Consider the following 24,487-nt stretch of genomic DNA (forward strand, 5'->3'; position numbering starts at 1 on the left):
TCCGGGACTTGTTTTTGCGCTAGGTTAGTTAAGTATAATTCCGTCTGGCGAGGTTTCATTATATTCCACTGGTTCGCCGGCTCCTTCTCTGCCCACGCGTATATCGGTTCGATTCAGCCCACCGTCGCGTTATCTCCGTTACGTCACGTTCTTACTAACTTGCTCGTGCGCGTGCGCGCTCGCGATAAAGTCGCTACGTGCGCCGCGAACGCTCTTCGCTACGTGATGGACCGTGGCTTCTTTTCTGGCTCCTTTTCCATTCCGGTTGAGCCGTGCCTCGTGAATCACGAACCTCACCCGCGGGATCTATTGCGTCGTAACATGCAATAACAACGCTTTATCTTCCTCGTCATCGAGGAATAATAATGAACCTCGAAAATAATCGATTCGCGACGCGCGAATTACGTTACGTCGCCGCGATGTACAACCTTCTATCGAGGCACGCTCCTTCGCTCACGGTTCGTTCTCATCGAAACGAGCGTTTAAAAAAGTCGAGATATTTATCCCGGCGAGATAGGCGCACGACAGACAACGTGACGCGTTATCGCAAGTGTTATATTTAATTGTCGTTGCGTAAGAGCGATACTTTAAAAAGTATTATTGGATACGTAAATACGAGGAGATCGACAGATGTCGGTCGTTTACCGAACAACTAACGATATTGTGCGAGCGGTGTTTGCGATAGCACAGAGAGAACAGACGCCCGCGTTATCGTCACAATAAATTCATATTCTCGTTAACGCGTTCGCTGTCAGCCCCGGAGCATAATTTAACGAAAGGATCGACTGCGTTCGGTCCCACTATCCCGGTGTGTACTCAATGCCTGGTAATCTAATCTTAATCTCTTGTAATGCAAACTATGGAGCCCGATGTCTCGCGTTGAAAAGCATCCACTACAAAGGCGACCGGAACGCGTAACGATAACGCGTTCGTTCCTTATTGGGGACCGTGTATACTCAGCCCCAGCGAGCGTGAAAATAACTCGACGTCTTATAACATCGTTTTCCATAAAGCCTCGTTTATTATTTTCATTCGATGTTCTTGATACGTTCGTTCCTAAACGAACAGTAAATCAACAAACACTCTTAGCCTTCGTTATTCCTATTCAATATTCTTTTACGTATATATTTGCTTTGAAGAGTTGCTAAAAAATGAGTAACGCGTGTCTTAAATAAATAGTATTTATTATTTTCGCAATTATCATCGGTCTTGCGGAAATACGGGCTAATATCGTTCTCGTGACACGTTAAATACGAGCGTCACCCGTATTCGGAGTCCCCTGTGGATTTTATGTCACCCATATCCGGATGACGCGTTAACCTTTCGCGGTCCGATAATTTGTTTCTAACAACGCGGAATAACAATGTCGAAGTACTGTTCCGACAGTGCTTTCCCCCCATTAAAGTTTATAAATACTTAGGCTCGTGCAATTTATTTGGCATATATGGCGAAGTTTTGTTCCCCGACACGAGGAAGTACGAAAATTCAAAAGCGAATGCGTGGAAAGGTTAAAGATACCGTGGCGCTGAGCACGCGAGCCGACAGAAGCTCGTTAAAATCGGGGGCGGGGACGGGGTCAATCGTTTGCCTTGTTAACCAAATTGGATAACGAGTCATTCGCGTCGAATAATTGGTCGGTTCGTGCGGCGAGTCGCGTAGCTCCGACGCGCGTAAGACAAATCAATTCGTCGACGCGAACGTGGACCTTTCCTGCATAGCGATCCGCGTTCAAGGATCGAGCCACACGCTTGAAACGAACGCTTGAACGCTTAAAAAATATTCATCGGAGAAAACTCTGATCTCTGTTCCAATTTTATTGGGTTCCAAAAATCCCGTCAAACGCAAACTGTATCTGACCATATTTTCCGTGTTTCAAGAGTTTCCAGAGCAACGTTGAAACCTTCGATCCTCATAGAGTGACGTGATCGCGACGCGTGTATGTTTGCCCCGTGTTGTCGTCGGTTGCTTGATGGCGCGTGTGGTGCACAGGTCGGGAAACGTCCACGCGACCGAGTAAACACGTTCGTTCCGCGGCGATGCGTATCGACGCGCCTAGCCGCCTTAATCGAGTTTTTCTTGGGCTAGGTTAGGCGCTATCGTCTGGCATCGCACGATGTTTACTACTTCGTCTCTCTATTCTTGCACGCTCGCCGCTATCCGACGCGCCTTACGTGCTTCTACGCTCGTGCACGGCTACGAACACGCGGCGTGCTCGTGGGAGGCGATAACAGTACAAGTTCCCTCTGTGGTCGATAGGCAATTCGTTGTATTTTGGGAACAGTGGGTTCTTTCAACTCCGGCGGGAAACTCGCTTCTGGTTTCGGGCCACGACGACGCGTGTTTAACTTTAAGCTTAGTCGATAAGGAGAAGCCATCGCGGAGGATCCGCTTGAAACAACACCACCGACAAGTTGATCTTCTCGAGAACATTCTTTTTTTTTAATGTTAACTCTTCTCTCCTATCTGGTCGACCTTTTTGTCTCGCAATAATATTAGTAGAATTGAACACCTGTACACTGTCATGTTGCAAAAATTCGACGAAGAGGAGTCCAAGGACACCGTACAGCGAGATTCCTCGGTACGATTTATATCTCGTTCGCCTAATCAACGCGGTAATTCCTTTCCCGCGGAAGGTCAGCTCGCGAGGATCCGTGGATGATCGCGGTTAGCAGCAAGATGTTATCCGCGGGATAATTAGATGAGCCGTGTTCAGCCGGGATCGCGACGCGTCGATAAGTAATCTCGTTCCGTGCGTCCGTAATAACTCCTGGTCGTCTAAAAAACAGCTCTCGGAACGGCTGTTTCTTAATGAGACAGCAACGGTGCGACGGTGTCACGTGTTCCTGGTGCCCCGTTGGTCTTGTAATGAACACATATTCGCGCGCCGGCTCGGATACATGCACACGGTTTTCCTTGGCGAACGCGCGTGCCGGAACCCAAGGCGCGAGAGAGAGACAACGAACGGTAGAAACGGCGTTGCTAGTGCAGTAAACTCGTACCGTCGGATAAATATACGGTATTATGTAAGTTGTTTTGCGAGCCAGGGAACGCAGAGAGAGGAGAGCGACACCGACGTGAGAGAAGAAGCCGGTCTCTCTTCGGATCTAGCCGGTTTCTCGTCCACGCAAGCCTTACGTAACGATCGACGACCAGACTCGATGACGTGTCTGAATTTTTTTACTCGCCCGAGACCGCAACAGGACATTCGAAAACAACGCGCACAGGTAGCCTAATGCGTCGTGGTTTCGTGGAACCTCACGGCTCTACTTCTGTTTCGTCGTAGAACAGAGCTGCACGCCAGGTTCTCCGTAGTCGCGTAATATAATTTCGATAAATACACCATTGGTCCCGCTTTATTTGTATCGACTAAAGCAAACAAAATATGTTAGTTCCACTATCACTTTGGACGAAAGATAGCCAAGCTACTGGGTCATAATGATTCACACTGGTTTCGAGAGGGATCTCCCTAGTCTACGCCTATGGTTTCGGGGATTTTAGTTTATCGTCAAAGTATAGCTTCTCAGTGATCAATGATTACAGTAATGATTCACTAGGCCCCATGGGGGATCTCCTCGATTGGAAAGGATAGAAATGTTCAGTTTAAGAATCATTTCAGTTCTCAGAGGATGCAAACGAAACTGCATAATGTCACGGGGAAACCGATAATCTGATTCAGTTTAAACCCTCGGCAATAATGGAAAGCGGAAAGTATTCGAAAAATAACACCCCGGTCCCCGTGAACAATGAGGATTAATTTTGAATCGATCCCGAGCGCGTAGGGTGTTTCCTTGAACAGCAGAAACTGTCACGCGACGCGTGACGTCTCTTTTTTCCAGGACGACCCAGCTGTCCGCTAATCGTTGTTTCGTACAATTTCTCTTCCTTTGATCGGTCGGGTGAAAACGGGAACAGAACGGGCGTCCTGTCCCGGTCGGGGCCTGCCATTTCGTCTCATTGTCTCGGGACAAAAGGCCAGGGAGGCGTGACACGCGTCCTTTCCACCGATCGTCGTCGCGTTTCGAGGCACCGTCCGAGATATCCAGATCGACGTTAACGATTTTGATCGGCTTCGACAGCTGCTAATACGATCGATACGACGCAACGATCTTTCCATCCGCCGCTCGAGAAATTGGGGAATGTTTTGTTGCGATTTGCCACGTTTACTCTCGAAACACAGATGCTGCTTATCTTTTATTTGCCGCTTAAAAGTTTTGTCTCGATCGATGTTACATTAAGAAACTCAAACTCGAGCGGGAGGAAAACATTCAACCTGCTGTTAAATTATTTATTCGAAACTATAAAACCTCGTTCGAATAACCGCGACTGGAACTTTCCAAGCGATTTTTCACTGGTGCAGATCACGTCGATGGCGTAAGCGAAATACGTCAGCACGCTGATTTCGCCTCCGTGGGATCGAGGGCTGCGGCCTCGGCCATCTCATAAATATGATAGGAACCGGGCTTTTCCGAGGATACTCGACCGGACGGAGGTACGCGTGTTCCCTTTTTCGTTATTCCGTGAGGGACACGCGAAGGATTTCTCGCGGAGGGACCTAGGCTTATATTCTTGCTGACCCTTGAAATCTCTACTCGGCCGAGCAAATTGTTTCTTCGATTGCGGGACGAGGATTGCTTCGATGTTTTCTTTTTCCAAGACGACGGAACGAATTCGTTTCACTTTTCCAACTACTAGAGATCGACAACTTCGTACATTTATATATTTTCAGTAACTTTATTAAAACGTAAGAAAAACAAACAGCTAAGAGTTCGAAAGGATTACCAAGACTTCCCTTGATATTGCATAGCGGAAATTGTCAAAATAATTTCACTAAGTTTTACATTTATTCCCATTGCCATTAGCGCGATCCTACATTGAATCCAGAACTTTTATTAAAGTCACTGGTTTCCCAAAGTTTAGCAATCTTGCACTAGGACACACATGTTGGTTTTTTCGTTTCTAACATAATCCTCGTTGCACGCGCAACTGGACGTGGATTCGCTGCATGGCTAAAATAGAGATTCGTTCTTATCGTTAAAATCGTAAACTTCGACGTTCGAGGCTTCAAGAAAATGAATTTTCTTTACTCCACTATCAATAATCGATAACCCAATGCAAGTTTTTAACACTTACGTGTCCGCAAAGACGAAATTCCGGGTCGCTGCAGGTTCGTTGACATAATGTCCCGCAAAATGCCCAGGTCTGATTTTGTGGGCAATTGTATTCCGGTTCAGCAGCTATGCAAGGAAAAGCGTCGTTAATCGCACGAACTCTAAGGGGAATCTTTTTAAATTTTTTTTAAATATATTAATTAAAACTCACCGATAAGTATGGCGGCAGATAGGAGTACCATAATGGCGATGATGTATCGAGACATGATCGGTTCCTTGTTGATGCTTTCGTTCCACTCGTTTCGAACGTTCGTGCGTTTCTGACGATGAAACGTTCACCAGTCGCGCTTTTTATCTACAAAGTTGGCAAATAAATGCGTAGAAGTTGTTTGTTCAGTATTTTTGCAAATTGAACGGTTTAATATTAATTTCGCCGAGCTATCAACGTACAGCTGTCATGTTTACGTGCAAATAACGAAACAGCTACGTGTTTCGACTGCCTCATGTCGTTCCTCGAGGTCGTAAAGGACGATAATTATTTTCATCGTGCCAGGTTGAACATTTCCTACGAGCTTGTCGAAGTGATACGATCTCATTGACCACTTTCTCTAACTAAAACACTTTGGAAACAATAATCGATCTTCTGTCTATCGCGCTGTGACAAACTCGAATAATTTAATCGTCGTGTTTTCACCAGAAGTTGCCAATTACATGGATGTAATATTAGTCGAGATTGTTTAGTGTTACAATCTTGATTCATTATATAAGTTAACTGTGTGAATAATAACCCAGAATAGAACTAGTATTGTAGACAATGAAACAATGAAAAGAACTGCGTAGAGTAGAATGCATAGAATCTGAATAAAGTAAAATTTAGATGCAGGAATTAAGTTCAACGTCCACTCAATAACTTATAAATATTTGAAATTTTCGTGAATAGTAAATGAATGGGATTTAGCAAAATCTATTATTAGAAGACAATCCCCACATGTCCAATGTCTGTGCCAACAAATAGTTGGAACGAAAACTTACCAGCATGGGATACCACGGTCAGAAGCAGCGGCGACGATATATCGAGACATTTCTTGGTTTTTTTCGACGTCCCATTCGAGTACTGTTTCCTTTTTGACATGGAAACGTTCTGCAGTTCCGCTTTTAACCTATCCGAGGTAGCAGTAAATCAATCGGAGTTGTTTGGACGACGAGCATGCAAATAATTTATGGCAAATTGCATTTATGTGCACACATAAATAACGGAACAGCTTCTGTGTCGTTCTTGGAAGGCATAAACGTCGATAATTATTTCCTTCGTGCAATGTTGAACATTTTCACCGGTACAATTTTGTAAGACACTTTCTACAACTGAAATTTTGCAAGGGTGTCGCATAAATTCCATATATAAGCTTGCAAACGATATTTATTATAATAATAATAATTAGTACAGTGTCACATTTAAGTCAGAACCGTTGTATAGGGGGCTTATTAAATTTTTGACATTAGCAATCTGCGGGAGAGATGCAGGGGGATGATGAGGAGCTCTCGTCTTGCCTGACGTATCCATTTTGACAACGACAGGCGGCTGTGTACACTGTGCATTCCTAGAACAAATTCATGGCGATCGTAAAATAGCTCAACCTTTTCGTTACTGCAGAGTTATTTTTTTATAAGTCAATTTCAGTCGATTTATTCCCATGCTCGTGAATCAGTGAGGTGATACACAGTAGTGTACAGGTCCATGAGAGTTCATTATTTTTTAATTTGTTCAATCACGTCATTCAGTAAAATTTAAGCGGCAGTATAGTATTTAAAGGGTTTTAATTACGCGAACTTTTGATACTTACGATTCGTGGGCAATGCGTAGGGTTCGGATTGGCGCAACTCGGTTCGCAAAGTCTTCCGCAACGCTGCCAAAGCTCGTTCACAGGGCACAGAGGGTCCATTTTGGCAGCTATGTGTTAAAAGAAAATAGCGTGAATGTTCAGGCTTTCATTCGAGCCTTAAAAATAGTTTCGACAACTTACTAGGAAGAATCACTGCAACCAGGAGCATAATGGCGATGATGTATCTAGACATTTCGATTCTTCGATGTTGTTCCTTTCGTACAGCTCGTGTTCACTTTCGTTTCTGATGTGGAACCGTTCAGCGTCCCGTTTTTAATCTGCCAAGGCAGCAATAAACCAGTCAGAATTGTTTGCCTAATACTTTTGTAATTAATTTATGATAAACCGTTGAACGTTTAATGTAAATTTGTTTACGTCAAACAGTGCATCGTTTTCCTCGTCTCTCGAGAAAAATAAATCTCATCAAATTAAGTTGATGGCGTTTAGTATTCGTAATTCGTAATCTTTCTAATCTCAGCGAGCTTTATCTTATTTTTTCCACGTGTCGGGAGATCGTTTCTGTGTAACAGGCCTAATGCAAATGTTTAACCTTTCACGTAAGAATTAATTATCGCTATTCACGTTCTCTGTAAACGCCAATAAGCGTACGGTAATCAAAGAAAAAGAATACGACTCGTTATGCGTGTACACAGATTAGAAAAATTGTCAACGCGACACAACGCGGGGGCCTCCGATTGGCAGAATCGTACGAGTGATTAACTGTTTACCAATCGCGAAAGCGGAATCATTGTTCGCGCCTTACGTGCCTCTTTGGCTCGCTTCTATATTGATACTTTCGCGTTGCACAACTTTCGACACGAGATAAAATTGGAACGTTTAGTAATTTGTCGTGTATTATTTGCAAAAGTTCTACGAAAACAACTCTGGTTTATCGTTTCCCTGGTTAACGTTATCTCGCGAAGAAAGGGCAAACAACGTTGCGTACTTATTTTGGTTGAAAACGCGAAGTATAAAAAGCGACAGCCGAACATGTTTTCACACCAGACAGGAAAGTGTATTCGAATCGAGCGGAACGAATAGAACGTCATCGAGGAACAAAAGAATGATTCGATCCGTTGTCGCCATTTTGGTGCTGGCTGTTGTGGCCCTTGCAGGTGAGTTTGTGGCTTCTTCGAAGGTAGATTCTTTTCGATGTAACTCGAGTTAACACTTTTGCTTTATCGAATCTAAATTTCGGGACACAATAAAAGCCACTCTTTTTCGTACAGTTGCCCAGTCGAAAGATAATTGCCCCGAGAATGAAGAATGGGCGCTTTGTGGAACACTTTGCGAACCAACTTGCAGCAACCCAGATCCGATTGCTCTACTTTGCCCAGGAATCGTAGGTGTTACTTGCACAAATTAATTAATTCTTTCGCTACTACCTTTATACTCCGTGTTTTGGAACATTTTTTAATCGTGGAAATGGTGAAGAGTTAAGCTTGTTCGATATCAAAATTGGCGATTTCACGATAACCAGTCGAATGTGTTTTAGCAATGCTCCAGATATACAGCCAGTTGCCGATGTAAAAAGGGTTTTTTCAGAAAGAAGAACTTCACCTGTGTTCTAATTGCAGACTGCTGACTTCCTGGAAATTAGTAAGCTCTCACACGTACTTTTAAATCGAATGTAGTCGATCTGATTCCTACCGACTGTTTAAAATGATATTTGTTTGTTCGAGTAAGTTCTTGTTTGCAACTATAATCCTACTATAGTGTGACTTCGAGTCAGGTGTCAAGTACTAATGATATTTTGTATATTATGTATCAAGCACAGAACATAGACTTAGAAAATAAAAATTATTTCGGTTTAAAAAATAGTTCCCTCGATCATCTTCTTTACAATTGTATTAAATGAAATTATTTGATTCTCTCAATAGCGAAAGAAGAAAATACATAAGTGTTTGCAACCAATATTTATTATTAGGATATTACAAGCAGTCCCAAATTAAGGGGAATAATTAATGAGTTTCTGGAGTTTTAACATTGCTCCCCCAGGACACATTCGCCATCGTTGTTTCTAACGTAACTGTCCTCGCATCGGCAGGAGGACGTTTCGTTGGTGCATTGCTAGAACAAAGTAGAATTCATGAATTTCGTCCTAGAAGTAGACTTAAGTTTTTAACACTTACGAGACGTGGGCAAAACATAGGGTTTGGCTTTGGGTCACCACAAGTCGGTTCGCACATTCTTCCGCAGATGTTCCATTCCTCATTCGACATACATTTGTTCTCTTCAGCGGCTATGCAGAAAAAAAGAAAATTACGTTAGGTCGATAGATTCGATACGACAAAAATCAAATTAGAGTTTCATATATTTTTTAGGACTCAATCCAATATTTTACACGCTAGCTAAATTTATCAATTTGTTACTTAATCTGTTGCTATAAAAATACTTGGACCTAATATCTAGTCATCCGTGCTAACAAAAAACTTACCAGCAAGGGCTACCACAGCGAGGAGCAGAATGGCGACGAAGTATCGAGACATTTTGTATGGTTTTTCGATGTTCTCGTTTCGAGTGCACTAATTTGTTTGAAACGGTAGCGTCGACACTTGCGCTTTTATGCTACCAAGGTAGCAGTAAATCAGCCGGTGTTACTTGCGTAATGCCTGCATAAATAATTTATGGTAATATCGTTGAATTTTGTTGCGTTTTGTTCGCTGAAAATATTTTGCAACCTCCAAGATAACGTCGATAGAAAATATACTGTGCCAATTATACTATCGAAATTATACATGTAAAGTTATTGAAATTAATTTACGAAAAATTATTGAACATTCTGACGATAAATTTCGTCGTTAAAGCGATTATCAGTTAACGAACGTTAGCTTGCACGCGCGTTTAGAAGGCGTCAACATTTTTCCCGTTCGGTTTTAGTGTCTCGCGTCATTTTCCGAAGTCATAAAGAGTGATAATTATTTCAGTGTAAGATAACACATTCATGCTATCTTCCTTTGATGATTCTAATAAACTTGACAGGTGACAATCGAGGTTTCCGGGCAGGGTGTACGTCCAGTAATAACACCCGTTTCATTTGCAATGCAAAGGTAGTTTTATCATCGAGTGATTCCCAACGGTAGTTGAAATTCCTCCATTTTGAATCAACATCGGAACAGTTGTCGTTAAGTGGTCCCCGAGGAATCTAGTATCCAAATTTTCGAAAAGTGCGCCCAGTTACCTCGAACTAACGAGGTTCGGTGCTCGTTTATGCAACCAGTTGTCGACTCCACGAGACGTTTGGAGCCATCACAAAGGCGTCGAACGCGTTGTATCTTTCCTTTCGCGAAGGAACCCGGGGATTTTTCGCTTCGACGCGCGTTACTTTGTTTTTCCAAGCCCAGCTGGTTCGTCAGTCCTCTTTCCGACGATCGGCACAATGAAGCACGTGCTGCTGCGAACAAAGCTATCCGCCTGAAACGGCCTTAAACCCACGGTACAACACCCTGTTATACGTGTTCCCGTGTAACCGCGCTTTCAAAAGCCCTTCTGCGGGGCATATCAATGCCTTTCGAGAACGGGATTTGTCGTTGAAACGGTGTCTTCGGGCATAGAACGCGCTTGTTCTGTTCCATAGAGGTGATAAATCGTGGGTTCGAACGATACGAATTGACTTTGACTTCTGCATCTGGGCCGTTACGCCTCGAATCCATCACCTTTGCACTCTGGGTGTCAGGCATTTCGACGGAATCGACGCCCCAACGCTTTCGATTATTAGCACTTTTAGAAATTTAAGCTCAGTTGTTGGGGAAAAGTTCAGATTACGTAGTTTGCAATTTCTTAAAAACCGTTCTGAAATGGTAGATGGTGAATATTGCAACAGACAGGGCTGAAAATTTCTGCAACAATCGAGGTACGTTTCTGAGATTTTAGTTTAGTTTGGGTCCTTTTTGCACGAGGACGTATCGTCGATTCGGTCAGAGGGGCTCGTAAACATGGATTTGCTCTCGAAACTCCGTACGATCCCGTGAAATAATAATCGATCCTCAGGTAACGTCTGCGTTCCGGGTAATCTCCTTAACGAAGAATCGGTCGTCCCTTTTGTCGAGGAGGGAGAGGATGCTCTTCTCGGTGGATCCAATAAGCGGCTATCGGATACGCTTGTCTATTCTCCGGAGAGATGAAATTCGTGACCGAAGCACCGGTTTGCGAGACAGAAAGCCACGATAGAAAGAGAGGCGGGGAAGAAAATAAGAGGGAACACAGGGGGAAAACAATCCCATTCTCCCGTAAGAGGTCCCGGATCGAGGACGAAGCGAGTGGCAGGTGCGTCTGTTTCTAGGATGGAGCCTGTTTGGGGACCCTTAATACGGTATTTCATCGGTCATAATGCCCCCCTCTCGCCCAACCATCGTCCCCTTTGTCCTGCAGGAACGAAACTGGCGCGCGATATCGATGACTGTGTATCTCTCTTAACGTCCTCTCTTCTTCTTTTCCGCGCCATTGTTACTTGGAAAAGCCAGGACACGTGGGGAAACTTTTATTTATTCGCACGTACACGAATGCAAAAAGCAACTCTCTCGAAGTTGGCAAGTTCACGACAAGCATCGAACTTGTTTTTAAAGTAAAGAAAAAATTGGTAAAATCTTGGAAGCTAGCTACTCTGCAATCGTTTAATCCGTTACGAAGAAACTGAATCTTGATAAATAACAGGGAATTTTTGGAGCTTTGACGACCGTCCCTTGGGATCCCTATTGATTTTTTGAGGAAACTGGGAAACTTGGTCTTTTCGCGTCACAGCTTTATATCCTCGCGGCGGGGTCCTTTGTTTCGGTTCCGTCGTTTCTCCGGGCCCCGGAATCCCGCGGGACAATGCGTTGCTGTTTCAGTAAAACGCGACTGATTATTCCAGATACGCGTACGCGGGGCCGAATAATGCGCGGGCGAACAAAGAGACGTGACACCGATGCCGGCGGAATAGCTGGCTCATTATTAACGCCCGGCCAAGTATTGTCCTCGCCCGGTCCCTTTGACGCGTCTGGGCTTTGTCGCTTTTCGCGCGTACACACCCGGGAAAACCGCTTTTCCCGTCGCGATAACGGCCGGCCAGCATTTCCCGATTACTCCTACTCGGTTATTGTAATCTTTTCCCTCGATTACTTAAGCATTCAGAATTACATACTTTTAATCTTTTCGTACGCGTTCACATTTTCAGAAATGTTTTTCTGTCTTCACTTTTACAACTATAATGCCAGAATTCTTCTATCTAGATAAATAGTTCGATCAATATAGAATATTTAGTGTCTTGTTTATTGAATAAAAGTTACACTTTGAATCGTGAAAAAAGTTGAAGTAGTCCCCGAAGATTAAACGAGGGGAAAGTTCGTTTGCAACAAAGTTACAGAAGTTTTGGAGCATTTCCATGAGATTGGCCGTTTCATAAGCAACAAGCTAATACTCGGAACGGTCGTCTTCGGTACGGGTAAATCGCAAACAGAGTATTAGTGGCACTATCGATGAAAGGACTCTCGAGGGTCACCTTCGTCGTGGAAAAGTATGCAAATTTCCTGGGAAGGGACATTTTCGATTCCAACTGTTGGCCGAGACGCTCGAGTTTTCGGAGTTTTTGCCTCCGTTGCTCCGAAGGTGCCTCGGGTCGAGTTTTCTTCACAGGGTCTGGGAAAACTACTGTACTATTCGGACCTCTGCGAAATTGGAAAAGCACGGAGAGAACAAAGGATCCGGTAATGTCCTTCGCGATGCGAAAACCGAGTCGGAGCAACAATGCAATAACTTAGTTCTACTTCGTTGGAAACATTCAAAAGGAACCTTACTGGTCAACATGTTTACAGAAAATATTCCAAACATAAAGATACTTTTAAATATTATATCGATATACGAACACTAAAATAATTTGATTTCAAGAAACTATTCTGTGAGTACCTGAAAAAAATACCCAATAAAATACAGCTTTGCAGACTATAGCAGAGTTTATCGTGTTTTGAAATTTCGTAGATAAAACTGTCGAAAAATTCGAAACGCGTCCCTTCTGTTTTTTCCCCCGTTTCCTCCACAAAGGGAATGGCAATCGAATGGATCGACAGTCCCTGGAAAATTGTTTTCGACTCTCGAAACTGTTCTCCTCGTTCGATTTCGTTTCGCTTTAGGCGCGACCGAACGAGACAAATCGATCGGAGGGCCTTCGAAAAATTTCAGATCGTGGAGTCGTCGGATGAATTTAAAAATAAAAGGGAAAAACGTCCATAAAGGGGGGAGGGGTTAGAAGAAGGATTCCCCGTCGTCGGTGGCGTTCGAAAACGCGCGCAAATTTAATGTACCGTGACAGAAATATGGCAGCGAGTGTGTGTGGCGGGCCACCGTGAACGAAAGTTCTTTCCAAGCGTGCTCCGCAGGCCCTTTTTGCTTCCCCCGACCCATTAACCGTAACTCGCAAAAGGGAACCCCGAATTCCCTCGCAAAAACGCGCGATTTAAATAACAATTTCATATCGATGGCGGGGGCTGACAGTTTCTGCTCTCGGGCAACGGAGAATTATCGTCGAACTCCGTGAAACCGGCCGCGCAAAAAACAGTCGAGGCGTTTCTTAACTTCTTGCGCGAAGACGTACGATCCTCGTCGATACTTTCGACGAGCAGGACGAACGATGACGACGGGGGGAGGGGGCAGCCCCCCTCGGAACCGCGAAATTACATTCTGTCTGGTCCACGACCGAGGATTATTTCGACGAGAGGTCGTCGAACGTCGATTTTCTCATAACGACCGCGACGGGAAACGCTGAGGAAGCATCCTCGAGAAAATCTACATTCTGCTGGCTGCATCCGAATCTCTTTCTTCCCGTCGAGGGTGGAAACGTCCCCCGGAGGCCTTGCTCCGACCAGAGACACCGGAATCGCGGTGAAAAAGCGCGAGGCGTTCTGGGCCCCAAATTTATCGCGTTTCCGAGCGGCCATCGTTCGTTAAATAATCTATTTTACTTAAATTTCTGTATATTTTATCAAACAGAAAGGAAACTCGTTTTGGTTAACTTCGAAGAGCAATCAATTTTACGCGGGGGTTCAGAAATTTAGTCAATCGAGTCTGTGGAGCCGGCTGACTCGAGGGATAGTTTGTCCAGGTAAATCCTCTAACAAAGGGGGGGATTTGCATCCCCCGTTGAACGGTTGACTCTGGGATTCGCAGAGGCTCCTTTTAAAACTCGGGGAACGTCCTGCAGGAGGTCGAGCGGACGTAAATTGGAAGTTCCCAGAGCCAAGGTCGGTAGAGGAAACTGGAAGCGGGATTTTCATTGGCGGCGTGTGAACCCGAGCAGCGTGCTCTCTCCGCGTGTTCGTTTTTGCGCGTCGAAAAGGAAACTGAGAAGAGGAGGAAAGTCGGAGAGAAAAAGAACCGAGGGGAGAGGGCCCCTTAATGCCTCGCGGCAAAATTCGCAAAACGCTTCCAGCGGCAGCTGCTCCTGGCGTCCCCCCGCTTCTCTCTCTCTCTCTCTCTCTCTCTCTCTCTCTCTCTCTCTCTCTCTCTTGCTTTCTCTTCGCGACGTGCTACCCTATTTCCGCGCCACGAAAATCCACACCCCGCACTTCCGTCGTCTTGCTAGCTTCCACGCCTTCGGGATTATTCGCTCACAAAGGAGACAAAGAGTCGAAAAATAAATATGCCCGCCCGACCGGAAGCGAACCACCGGCTAGCTCGAGGGCTGGCAGCTCGCTTCCGAGTCCACCGGGACCGTCGATCGTGCTTTTTGACGTAATTAATCAGGTTTCTAATTTTAAATATTTTCATACAAGGCTCACGAACTCGATCGGTTATTCAGATCCTTGAAATTTCCTGGGTCGATGGAAGCTGGTAGTGTCTACGCCTATGGTCTCAGAGATTTTATTTTCTTACCAGAGTATAGTTTGTACGTAGAAAAGTACAGTGGTCATCGATCACAGTAACGATTCATTTTCTCCAAAGGGGGTCCCCCAAGTTGGAATAGAAATGTTCATTTTAAGAAGAATCATTACTGTATTTGTGAACGGAGCTAACTTTCCAGACACGACTCCGTAAAAGGAGAAAACAGAAAAGTAACGAGTAGTAAGAAAATGCAATTAAGAAATTCCCGGTTCTCATAATCGGATCCCGATTTAATAATAAGTAACGTGTCCCGGAGATTCTGTGTTTTTATCGGACAGAAAGGTTAATAACCGTGTTCCTCTGGCGGCTCGGTCGTAAACGCGTGCTATAGGGGGCCCCGTGAGAATCGTGCGTCCAGGTCAGAGACGCGTTCATAATCGGTTTCGTAATCGTCCCTCGGAAACGGGGGCGGAGTTTTCGAAACGGCCGATGATCACGAACGGTGTCAGTTTTTAAAGGCGGACGCATCCGTGCGTGGCCATCGCGTCGATTTCCGAACACGAGGGTCGACGTGTTTCGAGCCGTGGCACAAACCGTCTAATCAACCGTTGCGCAATCTGTTGACCGACGATCATCCACGACCTATGATTAACACTTTCGTACCAAGAACTGTTTATGTACAAATTAAAACGCTGAATATATCTTCGGCGTCGCTTTCAAAACATATATTTAACGAGATTTTCGATTATTCGAGTCCGGGGGCCCCGGCAGTGCTTCTCAAACACCATCTTCTAGAGAATTATTTGGAATCGTTCTAACGTGTCATAAATTTGGTTCCCTTTTTTATTAAGCGCGTTAAACAATACGTACAAGTCTTCGTAATGGCGATAAAAACAGTAATTTATATTCTTTGTCACGAAATGTGATTTAAATCTTCAAAGATCATTGTCTCATTCGCATTTAAGATTTCCAGCAATTTTAATACGAGCTAAAGGAGAAGTCAAGAGGTAATTAGCCTCGAGGTGAGAGTAACGATGAAAATCCCTTTTTAGACTTTTACGAGAACACCGGCGTGATTCACTATCTTTGGAAAGAGTGTATAAAATAAGTCTATATAGGCGGCTATTAAATTTAACCCTGAGAGCTTTACGAGGATAGAAGTGAAAGTGAAGTGAAACTGAGCTAAAACTAGACGCGAGATAAGCTAGGCTAAATTAAACCTAACCGAGTTAAAAAGGGTAACAAAAGTATACCTGGTCGAGAGGAAGGAAGCGGATAGAAACGAGAGAGGATATCGGAGATTAGAGTTTGCTCGAATAAACGTTGGGAATAAATTGCTGTAAGTTGGTTTTGTCGATCGTTCGTTTCGCGAATAAAATTTTCGGGGTTCTTACCGTATTCGTCCAGAGTGGTTTGTGTTATATCGACCAGCCAAAAGGGTTAATCGGATTGACTCTCGTCTTCGGAGAAAAGGGAATCCCGCCACGGTCCGGACAGGTGTATCTCGTAAAAGAGATCGAAAGGGATCGTCCGGAGCTCTGACCCTTCCGCAACCTTCACCCGTGCACAATGGAGGTCAGACAGAAAAGGGTCCCGTCGACGCGCGATCGGCCTTTATCGTCGAGCTGTCGAACACCCTTCACGGTTCCGGGGGCAACTCGAGCGGGATTAATTCCTTTGTGCCCCGTGTTTTTAAATCCGGAATTCGAAACGTTGTGTTCCCGGCTTGTCGTTTGATTTCGTCGGTTCCGTTCGTTCGCGTCGATCTTTTGTTGTTGTTTTTTTTAAACGGAACCGACGCTTTGCAAAATAAATAACCAGCGATCGAAACTGGGGAATAATAGCTGAACGTTAAGCTCTGGACTCGACGTTCCTCAAAATAATTTTAAAAATACACTTTTCGATGTTCCGTCGCAGCACAATTTTTTACTCGATGTCGTCGCTTGCTTGGAATTAATTTTTATTTTTGTTACATTCTAGAAATGTCAAACGTTGTAGATAAAATTGAATTCCGCTCGAAGTCGCTTTCATCGGTCCTCGTTTTTCATGCTTTCGTTTCATGCAAATATGTGTTATAATTGCGTCTTTTTCTCGGAGATAACGCTATCGAAATATTGGCGAATGGAAAGTGTCGATTGCGGGGGGAGATTATTAATGCGCAGGCTGTGCAGATAAATAGCTCTCGATCAATTAACATTCACGAATGAAAATAAACCTGTCCGCACCGGTGCATTGTATTTTTAATTTCGATACTGACCCGCGCAACATGCTTTATGCGCGCACGCGCGATAGCGTGTCGTTCGAATTCCTTTCTTCTTGAGTGTGTCCGAGGTCGCAGATAACACTGCATGATTTATGCAAGGTTACGAAGGTGAAATATTTCTGTTCCGGTAATTAAAGTGGAAATATATTTGAATTTAATTTGCAGCGAAATCTAATTCCCAAGGCTGCATGATAATGTCGGCAAAGTGTGTATTGTGATAAAAGTATATCAGGCTTAACCTCAAGATTATTTCGAATTAATTCCTTGCAAGAATAAGTGCCACTCGAAACGGATCTGTGTTCAAGAATGTTCTGCTTGATATTTTAAGAGAAAAATATGTGTGCTGGAAAAAAGCACTAATGTATTTCGAATGACTAAAAGTTTTTGCGAAAATAGAGGACGGTCGATTAAAATAAATTTATTGCGAGCCGAAAACGTTTGAAAATTGCTCCGACTATTCTCGACGGTGCCCCAAGACCCGAGACGAACCAGCGGACCATCGATGACGACGCGACCATAAATCAATTTTATGGTGACGGACCGGGATCAGTGATCGAGGAATACCCGGAGATCCCAGACAAAATAAACGGACGATCTCACGCCATCTTTGATGAACGAGCAGATAGAAACGTCCGGAAGCGTCTTCGGGCGTTGGCCAGAGGGCAAAGTCCTCGTACAAATAAAAATTTTAAATAACTAATAAAAGATGGCCCCGTTACTTGAGTTGAGATAAATTCGTCCCATAATTCTTGGTACAGTAATGATTCATAAAATGAACCTGAAGAAACTTTGATCGACATTCATTTTAAGAATCATTAATCTACATTTCCAATTTATTTTGTTCACGTTGTGACTGCCTTTAGAGAAGCAAAGAGCTCTTTCGAAAGTGGAAAATTGGGGGAAACTCGAGCGTTTGTAAATCGGTAACGCGAAACCGAGGAAAAATGTGGGTTTGGACGTTTTGGCTGGCGTTTTCGTTCTTTTGATCGCGCAGGTCGCGATATTCCGTTCGCCGCGGGAATTATTAGAGTCGTGTCGTCGGGGTCGTTAAACCGCTCTCTCGAAATACGCTTTGCGAAGGCTATGTAAATTTCAAGTCGGTCGGTTTCGTGCGACCCGCGCGCGTTTCGTTTCCCTGCGGTTCGCCGTGGCCGTGATTGACGCGTTTACTTTGCGTGGAAGAAACGATTTTCCCGATGTCTCTTATTTACAGAAGCGGAATCGTGTGCCGTGTAATTTCTTCTGCGGTGGAATCCGCCGACTCTCGCGGCGCGAAAGCTCTACGAGGATGCTGGGGAATTCTTATTTTCGCAATCGAGGATATTCCCGTTAATTCCGCGTTCGTTTGCACGCATACACGACCGACTACACTGCATTAGCAGAAATTAATTTACGGGCAGAGGCGTGTAAAAGTTGAAATCGGCAGACGACACACAGTTTATGAATTCAACGCGGTACGCGATCGCGTGTGTGTCTAGTGACTCATGAATGGTAAATTAATGAATACGCATTGTGCCATAAAGATAACGCTCGAATGGAGAATGACGACCCTGCGAAAAAAGTTAATTTATCACTGGGTAGTGTTAACGTTCTTTCACGTACGATTTATACTTTCAAATTCACCATCAGTTTTTCGAGGCCTCTCTATGCATAACTTGAACCGTAGAGATTAATGAACTCTCTTAACGTCTGGGGTAGATCGTATTCGATCGTTCAATAATATCGTAACGAATCGATGCAATTTAATTATTTCGTTCGAAACACTGCGTTAAGCATCACATTACTACTTTGAACTCTATTTCAAATAATTTTTTCCCATCTGTGGTTTTATATAATAATAATGGTTACTTTCAAATTATTTGCTCGCGCACTTACGTCGCAATTAAACGGCGATTACCGAGTAACCGAAATCGTAAATTATTAAACCCCGACAATTACCGTGTAACGTATCGTTTAATTACAATATAATTGCTATATAATAACTCGCCAGCCAGTATATTCAGAATACGCGGTAATCGTAATCGTTAATCACGAATCGTATAACGGTTCGCTCGACGCTGTTGCGGACCCGTATCGCGAAAACGATCGGGTAGTTTACGAGTCTCGTTCACATTGTAGTTCCATTAGCGGTACATAACTTAACTATTATACCCGTCGGTAGATACGTTTTTTTCAAGTCGGTAGAGGGGTTTGTGGGTCAGAAACGCGAGCGTGCCGAAGCCGGGAGACGCAAAAAGCGCCGCGAGCACGCGCGCCGGTTAGGAATTCGCAGCAATTTATGGGACACGTAGCTCGTTTGCAAGTAGCTCGAAGAGAGACACGCTCGAACGAGGCGAGAGCTGCCGTTTCGTTTGACAAATGGATCGAAATTGCCAATTACCTTCTTCGCGCGGGACAGACGCTGATAAAGGCGACGCGTTCTCTGAAATCAAGCGTCAACAACGAACGAAACGCGGCCCGTTAATCTATGGGAACGCGCCTTTTTTACCCCGCGAGTCGTTCGCGTGTTTCGAGAGACTCGATCCTCGACGCGTTGCGAGATATCGTTCACGCGCCATCGACGCCACCCGTGCTACCAACGCCTTAAGGCCCATTTTCGCCCCAGAAACCGCCACAATTGTTATTTACACCGAGAGATAAGGAACACGTTATAATTTGAATAAAATTGAGCGTTCTGCTCAAATCAATTTATCTTTTATTACTGGACGCAATGGGAACTAGATTGCAACTAGTAGAGTTGAGAATAAATATTTTGGCCATTCTTTTTAAATTTAGTCGAACGTTTGTATAATTTTAAGAGTATCGATTCTTTGAGGCGCAGTAATTGCATGTATGCGAACGCCATTTTTGCGTGGTGAGAATCGGGCTTTAGCGTGAGGCGCTCTCTCGGCGATATCGCGGTCCGATCGAGCGTGAAAAGTAAATCAACGCTCTTCTGTACTTGGCCGTTGTACCCATTATTATTACCATTAGTTATATGCCTCGTATCCGTGTTCTGGTTTGCAACTTTTTCCTCCGGTCTCCTTCACGCACGATATACTCGACGCATTAGCCACGACACGCTGGGATAGTTTCCTCGACGTTACGTCGCCGGAATTTAGCGTTTCCCGTGTTATTACGACCATCGATGCCACCGGCAGATAGCATTTTTTACGTTTCCCTTTCAGCGGAGACCGAGCTCGAGAATTGGGTGAAACTTCTCTGCGAATAATTTGATCCTCCATCGATCGTACACAGGACGTTCGCTATTACTAGCCAGCGATTTTTTCGAAAACTAATTCAAGTGAACAAAGTTGTACAGTTCCTTATAACTAACAGAACAGTCTACATCAATTTTGCATATTTAGATTGTCTATCTTTCGGGGAACAAAAGCAACCTTCAATTTTTAAAATCTTATCAACTTTGGGTCAACTAACTTTCTCTATTCTCTGTTACAGGTAAATCTTCTACTGGTCGAGACTCCGTAGATAATAGATTCGCAGGAGCGCGAAAATCGGTACGTAATCAATTCACTGAAACAACGCTCGGAAAGTTTCGTTGGAATTCTGGTCCCGTGTGTTTTTCGGGAACACCATTCCCGTCCGCCTTAACGCCCCGTTGGGAAGGAACCGTGATTTATACGAGCTTGATCGACCGTCCTAAGCCTCTCTCGTTAGAATCGATTGCGCGCGAGGGTGGACGCCCGGCGTCGAGTCGATCTCTGGTCACGTCCCCATGGAATTAGGTCGTCTCGACGGTTCGATCAGATTCCTGGAAACAATTCGGTCGACGCGCCGGTGTCGAACTTATCGCCAACTTGCGCGAACAAATTCGACGCGGTAAAGAACTCTCTGGAGAATCCACTCTCGAGCGTTGTTTTCGCCTCTCGGATGCCTCGCAGAATTTTTTATCCGTCCCAAAAAACGGACGAAGCTCCGGTGTCCCTCTATCTCTACCCCTCCGGATAGGGGAATATTTTTTCTCTGGGGTTTCTGTAAATAACACGAAATATTAATACTATGTAGACTTTAGCAATTAGTGGAATTCGAGAACTCGCGAAAATTCAGATTCGAGCGAAAATGCGATCTTGCAAAATTGTCAATCTATCCATGGACTCTCGTGATTTTGAAAAATATTTGCGACTCGAAGTCTTGTGAATTCCGATGGTCGTGGCGGACGGGTAAAAATGTCGACGGGGGGAGTTTGAAGAAACAATCCCGGCGGTCGTTAAAAGTTCCGCGGCGCGGAAATCGGCTCGTTAGAGGCGGAGGCTCGTAGAGGAATTCAGCGGAGGAGAGGAATAATGATAATACACAAAGCGTGTTCGACGACGCGACGTGCGCCGTCTTCCTAACGACGTCTCCGGCCGACGCACGGACACGAATCAACAATTTATTATCCCCTCGTATGAGGATCGATACACACCGGGCCCCGTAGACATATTCCCACGTTGATACTGAAATCTATCCGTCGGCGTTGTTGCGTTCTCCGTTCCTCGTCCGTGCGTCGCGAGGCTTGATTGCCAGTCGGCCGTAAAGAACGTTCGATGCATACGCCGGCCGGCGTGCAGCGATTTGCAGGAGACAGCGGCAACGACCGACTTCAAGGTAGCAAAGCCAGTCAGTGGACGGCTTATGTAAGCCGTTTGGAGGTCTGCTTTACGCTCGGCAACGACACGGAGACAGCTATGGCAGGCCTTTCAGCACGCGGTAGGGTGTCACCTTCGTTGACGTCTACCCTCAAGTTTACTTCGAAAACGGATGGGAACCATGCACCAGGCAAAACCTCCAATGCCAGTACCATCCACCATAAGCGACTCCCATTCATATTCAGGCGTTGCTTCCATGGGAAAACTTACTTTTTTCAACCCTTCAAAGGGGTACAGACCCCTATTTTTTCGATTCATTTTGTGATTTTTTTTTAACGGTAGAGGTAGGTTATTTTGCATCGAGATTTTCCAGGCATACTTATTTACCTTATCAGTATCTACAGTATTTTTTTCATATAAAAATATTGAAAGTTGCGGGGGTTACAGTTTCTTTTAACACAGAGAGGAAAAGATATCTTCTTTAAAAATTCTTTTTAAATTCTGAGTTTAGATTTTTCTTACGTTCAGAATATTAAAAAAAAAAATAGTAAAGCTCAATATCTTCGAGGATCTGTAGAAGATTTTCTCCAAATAAGAAGTCAGTTAAAAGATTACGAGAATAACGCATTTAGGGCAACACTCTTGCACTTTTTTGCAAATTCGTTGAATCGTTTCGTTCCCCTAAAGTACTACTTTCGAGCCGGGGCTCCGATACGCGAGTAGGAGTTGCACACTGGACTTTTGCTTTCGAATTCAGCTCGTCACGGAAGTTGCCACAGCGTGAACGAGACATTCCGGTTTTGTTAGAATGTCCAGATGGATATCGGGCATGTAGAATTAGTAAACTTGTTTCCTAGCGCGGCGAATTGGATACATTGTACGATTCCATTGATCGACAATCTCCAATCCGCAAACACTCCTTCCGTGCCCCAAATTGCAACGAACGCAATTTCTATTCTTCCACGTTGTTTATCGTCGTCGAACGTGCCAAAGTACTCGACCGCTTCGATAAAACGAAATCCAGCGGATTCCAGTCAGGTGACCCGACTTGTGCTAGATTCCCAGTAATCTTCGATATTAGTCATAATCTCGCGTTATCGTCCAAGCTTGAACCAACATACTTCCAAACCGATTCGATACGTTCAGAAGACCCACATGCGATATCCAACGCTAATACGCGAAAGTAGATATTTCATCGAAAAGATCGATCGTAGGATTTACCTTAAACACCTATTACCACTTTCGTCTAAAGCCTCAGATTTTCTTTTGTTAATACCTCATAAACGCATAATCATCCCCGACAGCAGCTTAAAAGAAAATTGCAATTGTCTCGAGATTGAAACATGCTTGGATTTAGACTAGAAATTTGATATATTTTTGCATGAAAGAATGCTGTATATACTTTGTTAAATATTAACGTTTGTACTGGAGTATCCTGTCGAAGGGAACGATATATTTTTCATCGAAAAAATCGTCTGGCGTTAACGAGATATTGAGGAACTAATTTCGCGTGTCGAAATCCACTTAAACAACGCGGAAAGTGGAGAGAGAGAGATTCGAGCGTATGAAATACGTATCCCGAGTTGTTCGCGGAGGGTAGCGGGCAAATTATTGGCAGCTTAACGGCACCTCTAATTGAGCGGTTTGATCGAGCAACCCCTCGATTCCCCCGTTGAACCGAAGGTCTTCGTTCGCCTCTGGTCGGCGTCGTTAGGCGCCTCCGTCGCAAACTTTCGATCGAGTGTCGTCGAACTTCCCCAAGCGGGAGCCCGAGGAACATTTAAATGCAAATACACTTTTTACTTATATTTATATGCAAATACGCGGGCTGTTCCCGCGGCGGGATGGCGGGAGAACCGCTACGCCGCGGGAATGAAAACGACGTATTTTAGAGGCGAGAAAAGGGAGCGCGCACGTGATACATCGCAATTACCGTGTCGCGTGTGCCTCGACAGTTTCGTTTCGTCGAATTTGCAAACCCTGTCTATACGAGGCCGCTAGAAGCCAACTTCGAACGATTCTCGTCGATATATATTCGTATTCTCCGAAACGAAACGTCTCAATTATATTTGGATAGTCTCCCTTTGAGAAAAATTAAAAAACCCGACGTCGCTGGCTCCAAGCTGGTTCAATTTACGAATCACCACTGTAATCGTCTTCTTCGCCAAAAGCAGATAAATACGATTTTTCAAACGAAGGGAGGAATTTGTCCTGTTTGAGAGATAGGAAATCGGGGACAGGGATTTCTAAGATCGCCGCGAAACCCGTGGCGACATTTTAAATGTAGATGCACTCATTTAAATACCCCGAGCATTCGCGATTTAATCGCTCTCGTTTCTTCGTGGCCCTTCGCGTGTCGCCCCCCCCTCCCCCCGTTTTTCTTTTGCTCTACTCTCCCCGCCATTATCCCGACAAGGGTTCTTCTTTCGCCAAAGCGGAGAGAGAGCAGGGCCGATCTGTAATCCGAAAGTTGTCAGCCGCACATCGCGCTGCCCTAATGGAATTTGAATGTCGTTAGCCGAAGTAACCGGGCGTGAGGAGAAGGGACCTTATCCCTATTACCGCGTCGTCCTCGTCGTCGCGTCGGGGACACGGTCGCCGCAGGTATCGCCCTTGAGGACCGAGCCATCGTCGACTCGGCGAGTTTATTGGAGCGCGAAAATGTGTCGGGTTCGTCGATCGTTTTCTTTCCTCGTTCGTTCAACGTTTGATCACCCGACGCCCATTTTCTCCCGCGGTTCTCTCGTTCGTCCATCGAGGGATCCTCGAGGATCTTGCCAAACGATCGAGTCCCGAGAAAAATCTATTTTGGCTACTCCTGTCGCCAAGTTTACGAGATCTTTGGCTATCTCGTCCCTTTCAGCGAGCTCCTAG

At 44.6% G+C, this 24,487-nt stretch overlaps 5 protein-coding genes across 5 annotated transcripts in view; 2 read left to right on the top strand and 3 right to left on the bottom strand.

The window, feature by feature from the left end:
* Positions 1-24,487, top strand: part of LOC122394878 (headcase protein-like) — a 169,214-nt gene that overhangs the window by 68,704 nt on the left and 76,023 nt on the right. The window lies entirely within an intron of this gene.
* LOC122394879 lies at positions 4,708-6,244 on the bottom strand. The gene is made up of 5 exons (XM_043392065.1): positions 6,141-6,244; positions 5,559-5,728; positions 5,320-5,463; positions 5,131-5,234; positions 4,708-5,006 (listed from the first exon to the last, which is right to left on the bottom strand). The coding sequence occupies exons 2-5, from the start codon at positions 5,565-5,567 to the stop codon at positions 4,928-4,930; spliced, it is 336 nt and encodes a 111-aa protein (XP_043248000.1). The 5' UTR covers positions 5,568-5,728; positions 6,141-6,244; the 3' UTR covers positions 4,708-4,927.
* LOC122394880 (chymotrypsin inhibitor-like) lies at positions 6,491-7,266 on the bottom strand. Its single transcript, XM_043392066.1, has 3 exons — positions 7,130-7,266; positions 6,950-7,056; positions 6,491-6,706 (listed from the first exon to the last, which is right to left on the bottom strand). The coding sequence occupies exons 1-3, from the start codon at positions 7,179-7,181 to the stop codon at positions 6,605-6,607; spliced, it is 261 nt and encodes an 86-aa protein (XP_043248001.1). The 5' UTR covers positions 7,182-7,266; the 3' UTR covers positions 6,491-6,604.
* LOC122394881 (chymotrypsin inhibitor-like) lies at positions 7,935-8,647 on the top strand. Its single transcript, XM_043392067.1, has 3 exons — positions 7,935-8,103; positions 8,218-8,330; positions 8,484-8,647. The coding sequence occupies exons 1-3, from the start codon at positions 8,052-8,054 to the stop codon at positions 8,571-8,573; spliced, it is 255 nt and encodes an 84-aa protein (XP_043248002.1). The 5' UTR covers positions 7,935-8,051; the 3' UTR covers positions 8,574-8,647.
* LOC122394882 (chymotrypsin inhibitor-like) lies at positions 8,890-9,583 on the bottom strand. Its single transcript, XM_043392068.1, has 3 exons — positions 9,426-9,583; positions 9,121-9,230; positions 8,890-9,058 (listed from the first exon to the last, which is right to left on the bottom strand). Exons 1-3 carry the CDS (start codon positions 9,475-9,477, stop codon positions 8,969-8,971), a joined length of 252 nt encoding a protein of 83 aa, XP_043248003.1. The 5' UTR covers positions 9,478-9,583; the 3' UTR covers positions 8,890-8,968.

This window comes from Colletes gigas, unplaced genomic scaffold (genome assembly GCF_013123115.1).
Source record: "Colletes gigas isolate AHSC1104 unplaced genomic scaffold, ASM1312311v1 Colletes_gigas_Sc00004, whole genome shotgun sequence".
NCBI lineage: Eukaryota > Metazoa > Arthropoda > Insecta > Hymenoptera > Colletidae > Colletes > Colletes gigas.